The sequence below is a fragment of the Chenopodium quinoa genome, unplaced genomic scaffold, assembly GCF_001683475.1.
Source record: "Chenopodium quinoa cultivar QQ74 unplaced genomic scaffold, ASM168347v1, whole genome shotgun sequence".
In the NCBI taxonomy this organism is placed as follows: domain Eukaryota; kingdom Viridiplantae; phylum Streptophyta; class Magnoliopsida; order Caryophyllales; family Amaranthaceae; genus Chenopodium; species Chenopodium quinoa.
The window spans coordinates 5,508,732-5,515,856 of NW_018743405.1; the positions used below are offsets into that span (position 1 = coordinate 5,508,732).

The window sequence follows — 7,125 nt, forward strand, 5'->3', positions numbered from 1 at the left end:
AACCCGAAAACAGAAATTACACAACGAATCAAAACTCCCATGTCATCCTCCCTAAGTGCATTCTTTAATTCATATGAAGTCTGAAAATACAAGCACATGGTGCTTTCCGAAACACAAAACAAAAATTGACACAATTGTATTCAACCTATTAAGCTGCAATGGACAAATGATGTAAATAAGATCTTTCCTAGAATCCTAGGTAACAAGAAATGAAGAAAGCACTACTAGTATTATAAGTCCAATGATGCTAAGAAGAGTAAAGATTAGTCAACATATAATAAATAAATTATCAGCTCCAGGGGAATAATTGTCAAAGATTGCATTTATTGACGCACAAGAAAATCAAATTTGATACATATTCAAAAAAATATATAACAACCTAACACTTAAAACCAATAATAATAGCTTAGCATACATTAGCTACGTATAAGCTGGCAAATTGATTGAACAGGCATGAAAATGGATCATAGTTCCTGCATCCTGATACGTCACGCTTATGTAATGCCAATTGAACTGTTTGTTTTGAACCACATATACCAATTAGATCAAACATACTATGACTAGCCTCTTTTTTTTTTTGGCTTTCAATCATTTGGCGATTTTTGAATGCTTGATAAGCCAATCGATGACGCTGTCTATGTTTACGGAGTCCTTGCATGAGATCATGTAACAGCAAACTTCTCTATCAATGATTGATTGTAAGCCTCTGTATTTCAGGAAAAAAAAATCATACAAGCTAGAAACTTATTCTAAATAGTTTAGTAATGACAAGTTAAGATAAGTTGAACCATAGCAGGAGTGCAAATTTAACGATCTTACAGCTGATCCATTAATGCTTGCTGTGTGAGAGCTTCTGACTTGTCAATTTTGTTGCCAAGAATGAGCAAGGGAATCCCAGTTAACGATGGCTTTTCCAGAAGTTCATGTAGCTCACTTTGGGATATCGGGATACTGTCTCTATCAGCAGCATCTACTACGTACCTACATGTGATGCAAAGAAAAATGAGTATTCTTCTGCTATTTGGCACCGAAATGCAGATCAAAAAGACAGTCGCATAAATGTCGGTGATAAGCATCTGGAAAGACTCAAATGTTCCAGAAGCACAACCAAAGAAGAAAATAATCTATTCTACAATGAGTCTCACGAATCAAAATAAATTTATCTTGCTAGTCATTACTAAATTACCATCCCTTAAAATATAATGATAATAATAATAATTAAAAAAATGATTTCACACATGTTTAAAGCTGAAGAATTTTTTTTCATTAAACATAAACAAGAGGCAATTCAATGAAGACATGAATCAGCATGGTAACATAGTTTAGTAATCTGTATTGTTTAAAAGCTCAGAAGGCAATCAGAACCTAGAGGATTAAAATAAGCATACACATAGGCTAGTTTGGGGTACAATGAGGAAAGGACAACGTCAAAAGAAAGAACCTAGAGACACCGGTAGACTAAAAGGCCATTTTGTACTAGAAAAGATGTTCCCTTGGCAACGATTTGTTTCTATTTATTCAACATATCAAACTTATAATCTTATCCCACACAGTGATTATCACAAAAAAAAAAAAAAAAAAAAAAAAAAAAAAAAAAAAAAAGAGTTAAAAAGAGATATGTAACAAGTCCATTGATTAAGAAGAATTACACAATTGCAGTGACACCACGACAATAACGCTCCCACATTGAGCGAAACCTCCTCTGGCCTCCAAGGTCCCAAAGCTTTATAGTCACGTTGCCCTTAGTAACTTTGCGCATATTAAATCCGACCTGGTTTTAAAGTGTAAGCTGTTACTTGCAAGATGATACACACTTTTAAAATTCTCTTTGTAAAGATACCTACAGTTGGAATCATGTCTTCACTGTATCCCCCTGTCTGTCAACAGATTAGCAACAATGGTCAAAAGAATCCAAAAAATTAAATGAAACAAGCAAAAAGTTATGCAAATACTCACAGCAATTGCGTTAACAAGGGATGTTTTTCCTGCATTTTGAAGGCCAACAAGGGATAGCTCCATTTCCTGCTTAAAAAATAAGCTGACAGACAAATACAAAAACAAGAAATTATGAGCTTCAAGCAAGCAATCATTATCTAACCCCTGCACTGCAATTGTAATATTTATTTAGATGATATTTAAACATGTATGAGTAGGATACAGAAAAACCTCAAGAAATTAGCTAAAAAAACACGACAAAATCACGATAGAAAGCTAAGTTTAATGCCATAGCTACGCAAACTGGCAATAAATGGGATTGGCCAACATGATCTTTCATGGTTTCTTATGACATTTGGGTTTTAGAAAAAGACCTTGACAGCTTTATTCTAGTGTTGCATATAAGTTTCATGCAATCTGACCTTATTACTCAATCCAAATTAGCCAAATCAGACCCAAACAATAATCGATACAAAGAGCCCAATTATGTCAACAACCAAATCGAGCTAATATAAAGATTAATACTCCATCTGTCCAAGAATACTTCACGGTTGACTATCATTGATTATTTTTAGAATAGTCATAGAATCAAATAAAATGATTGAAAGTGGACAGAGATATGAAAAAGCACCAGTGGCTTACAAAAGAAAGATTAATAAACATTTCACAAAGAATAAGAGCTGGTAAAATAAAAGGAAAAAAAATTAAGCAGCTTCAGTGCTGCTAAAAAAATTTACCGACTATTTTTCAAAATAGCAAATGATCATTTACTATCTATCTCAATGTCTTGAGATTATGTAAAGACAACAAATAAGCCACTTACTTACCTTACCTCATTACCTGATTCAAATTAGCCAATCAGAAACAAATATTATTGATACAAAATAAACGAATTACATCAAGAACAAAATTTAACTAATCTGAAGATTAATATTTAATAATCCATCCATTCTAGAATATACTTCATTGCTGACTTTGAAATGGTTTTTAGAGTAGTCTTTAAATGTTAATAAAATGATTGAAAGTGGATGGAGACATAAAAATTTAGTAAAAGTTAAAGAGTAGGAAGTGGTTGGTGTGATGGCAGGTGAAAATGGGGGGAAAAAAAAAAGAAAAAGAAAAGATTAACCACTGAGTACTGACTTGTTCTTTAAATGGAAAGAATGGGACATTTATACATAGTATTGTCAAAGTTAATTGTGAGATGGATGGCAGAGCTAGAATTTTTAAGTAAGGGGGGCCAAGATCATATCTATGTACTACCTCCGTTTCATATTATGTGCAACATTTACTAAAAACAGATGCTACACTTTATTTGCAACAAATGTTTTCTTTCCTTTTATTGGTTGTCATTTCTCTCTATCCCTCTACTCATCACATGCTTTTTTATATTTCTCTCTCCATTTACCACTCACATACAAATTTTGTCTAGGAGTCCGTGTCAATGTTTTTGTTGCACATAATATGTAACAGAGGTAGTATGTATAATTTTGTATCTATATATTATTAAATTGATTACATTTAATATTTAAAAAAAAAAAAGCAGAATGTTAGTTGCAAGGTTTGAACTCTTGACATCTTATCCACTACGACATGGTAAAAACCAACTCCTCCACACTTAAACTTATAACATGTATGTGCAAAATTAAATTTTATCTTGAGCCAAGGGGGTGGCCATGGCCCCCACCAGCCCCCTCTTGGCTCCGCCCCTCAGAAGAACAAATATAACAATTAATCAACTGTTTTTATAATAAGTTCATTGACATCTGATAGATATATCCTGAATTAAACCAATACAACACTATATGGCTCATCACCCAACCAAATATAGCAAACTCAATCCAAACTTCTCATTAACTAGGTTTATTTACATGCTTCTAGTCTAGCAGTAAAAGATACCAAGTAATCAATCCTGCAATGCATAATAGAAATAATATACCAAAGGACTTGGTTCATTCATAGAATCTGCGATAGTTTATTCTTATAAAGAAAAAAAAAAAAAAAAAAAACCCTTAAATCTTTATAAGATAAGAAATAAGAAATGGAGTCTTAGTCAGACATATAAATAAAATGTCAACAAGCTTTACAAATTCCAGCTTTTAGTATCTATTGTGTTCAGGGTAGAATTTAAGCATCCCTGTTACTGAAAGTCTAAAGTCTTATACTGAGCTTGCAGCCTTGCAATTATATTTTGCAGTCCTTCACTTCGCTCCCCCAACCCCACCCGCCAACCTCCTTTTAATCATCCCTACGCCCATAGGCACTTACAAAAGTTACAATTAACATTACATCTTAATATGTTAAATTAGAAAAAGGGGAAAAAAAAAAATCAATTCCCAAAAAATCAAAAGAGATGGGTTCATGTTTTAGTAAGATTCTATGTTTGACCTCTAAGACTTGTAGAAAATATAAACTCACATAAACATTGGAATTCTTACCAACTTCAATAAATTCAGTTCATTGCTAAACTGCACAGGCAAGTTCACATGAATTGATTGATTAATTTAAGATGGAGATGTTGATCTTCATCTAGACAACTACACACGCATGTCACTTTCAGCAGTGGCATATCACTTTATGCTTGTAATTTTAACAAGCTAGAAGAAGACATTTCTTTTTCCTCGGGAGAGGAAGAAAAGCTTACGGTTAACTTTGATAGGAATTAACTATTAACCAAATTCAAGTCTTGAGATGCATAGACATAAAACCCCTATAGACCCTCAATCAGAAGTCTTTCCTCAAAATCAATACCCCGATGTATTATTTGTAAACACTTTGCACCATTGACCATCATTGGTGAAATTTACGCAAGGATAAACAAAACTATGTGACATCTTGTCAGATTCATTTCACTATAATTTTTATCTTTTTGTTTTTGGTTTTTTAGGTTCAAAAACTTTTAATAATTTTTACAAATTGATAATCATAGATATTATTAATGATCTAATTTTGTATACAAGCATGAAATTCAAAATGTTAGCATCTTAGAAAGAAAAAAAATGGAGGCAATACCTTTTCTAGTTCATAGGTCACTCTTGAGGAAATTATAAAATCAAAATAAGAAATTTAGAAGATTACAAATCTAAGTCTCTTACAATGGGGTCAATATCACAATTAAAGCATCTTATATAATTTCCAGAACAATAAAGTTCATCCATCTCATTAAAAATATTGCTTCATGTATACCATTGATGTGCTAGACCTGTTTCCCCAATAATACGCTAATTCAATATGACCAAGAGACAACCTAGACAGCTTGTAAACCGAACCAAAAACAACAACATAAAAAGGACAAGTACGACAAATGAAAACAGCCACAACGCATATAAAATGGTATCATTAGCGATAATGTCGATTTGAGCATCTTGTTTCCTAGGCAATGAAGACTCGTCATTCATGTTGAATCTATCTGTGCCATTAATGTGTTTGACATGTTCTCCCAAACACTTCACAATGGACTTTAAGTTTCGTATACACTTAATCAATAATGACCTAACAATTACATCATAAGATCCATACTCATCACATAATACATAGACAAAGTACTATAGTAGCATGTACGATTCTTGGATATAATGGCATCAAGAAAAATTACACAAGTTCATTTTCGTGTTTCTAAAGGATTCGGTGTAGGGAAACCGATTTCAGGCAAAATATTATTGAATTAAAGGTTACTATGACCTCAACAAAGAGGAGAGGCTTATAGAACAGCTTCATAAATAGTAATGTCGCATATTGGCCCTCCATTGCAATTTTGCTATCAATCATAACAAGCTCACCGGAAAGTCGAGATGAGCATGAAGTTTGTCAAGTCTAACATGTCCACCGACTAATAGTGTTTTCAAAAATAAATTGGAGAACTAAATTTAGACCATTTTTAGCTTACAGGTATTAGCCCTTCATTATACTTGGATTCCAAAAAACTAATTAACCTACGACTAAAATCAAATCTCTAAAATCTATAATCTCAAACAGCAGCAAAAGTAATATAATTGATGAATATGAAGTGAAATTTAGCATAAAACTTCAATTTTTTCTCAACTAAACTAAACATAGCTCCAATACCCAGATGCATAAAAACACAAATCAAAATCAAAATTCATGAAATTCATAAACATATTATAATAGCTTAAACAAAAAATTAAAAAGTTTAAAATTGGAAAAATCAGAACTTGAAGAAGAAATTACCTTCGGAGCCAGTTCAGTAGAGAATCCCAAAGACCCATTATTCAAAATCTAGGGTTTCGTGGAGGCAAATGCAAATGAAATCCTACAAGAAGAGCAAAGAAATACCCAGAAATAAGAAAAGATTGAGAAATTCAAAGAAAAACAAAGAAGAAAACGTTGTAGGGAAGCAATGGAAACTTCGCACATTTGGCGCTTTCCTTTTTCTGATTAATGTGAATGTTGTTGTTACCAACTTGCCATTATCGGATGTACAAGTATGTGTTAACACCTCTTTTACACACATACACATTACATGAACAAGTGGATCAGCCATATAATCAATCCATTTGCAAAATTGTGGTCTAGTCCATTATGATTGCATCATTTACTTGGTCCAAAGTAGTTAGTTTTATACTACCTCCGTTAATTGTTTTGTGCAACTTTGAGTGGGTTCACGGTTGCCAATGCAAAAAAATGGAGGGCATTGATTAAAGGATAGTTAGATGGAATTAATTAAATGTGGAGGAGAGAGAATGAATGGTCCCCCATGTGCTTTAGTGGGGAAATCTGATTTCCTTGGTAGGAAATTTGATTCCCTCCCTTTTTTTTATCAAAATTACAAACATTTTGAAAATTTGGGTGGGTTTAAAATTCCCTCCACCTTCTTTTTTTTAAAAAAAAACTAGCATTCAATTCTTGACATCAACATAAACAGAGCAACAATCAGCATTTAAGAGGCTTATAAAAGGAAGCCCCCATTGTCAAAAAGCTTTGATAGTTCAAAGCATTAAATACAACCTTCATCAATGTTTAACCATAAAGACCAAATGTTTTTCCCAAAAGTTAGACCCTAAATCCTGAAATTAGCCCCCATTAACCTAAAAAATTACAACCTAGGCTACATTAGTGCTGCATAAAGATATCCACCATCATCAAGAGTGTTGTTGCTCGTTCTCTATGTACACAAAAGTGTATGGCAACTTCATCTTCACAAAAACCTTCATTTGCCACCCCTATAGCATC

At 32.9% G+C, this 7,125-nt stretch overlaps 1 protein-coding gene across 1 annotated transcript; it reads right to left on the reverse strand.

The window, feature by feature from the left end:
* Positions 1–294: 294 nt before the first annotated feature.
* Positions 295–6,447, reverse strand: LOC110739009 (ADP-ribosylation factor-like protein 8c). The gene is made up of 7 exons (XM_021919463.1): positions 6,308–6,447; positions 6,124–6,205; positions 1,957–2,038; positions 1,845–1,877; positions 1,650–1,771; positions 820–981; positions 295–706 (listed from the first exon to the last, which is right to left on the reverse strand). Exons 2-7 carry the CDS (start codon positions 6,159–6,161, stop codon positions 589–591), a joined length of 555 nt encoding a protein of 184 aa, XP_021775155.1. The 5' UTR covers positions 6,162–6,205; positions 6,308–6,447; the 3' UTR covers positions 295–588.
* Between the last annotated feature and the right edge of the window lie 678 nt (positions 6,448–7,125).

Bases quoted from the DNA above. Each gene is read 5' to 3' on its own strand.
- LOC110739009 (XM_021919463.1), bottom strand. From the start codon at position 6,161: ATGGGTCTTTGGGATTCTCTACTGAACTGGCTCCGAAG. The intron at 2,039-6,123 runs GTAATTTCTTCT...TTTGTCTGTCAG, and splicing joins CTACTGAACTGGCTCCGAAG to CTTATTTTTTAAGCAGGAAA. The intron at 707-819 runs GTAAGATCGTTA...CCTGAAATACAG, and splicing joins CAAGCATTAATGGATCAGCT to AGGCTTACAATCAATCATTG.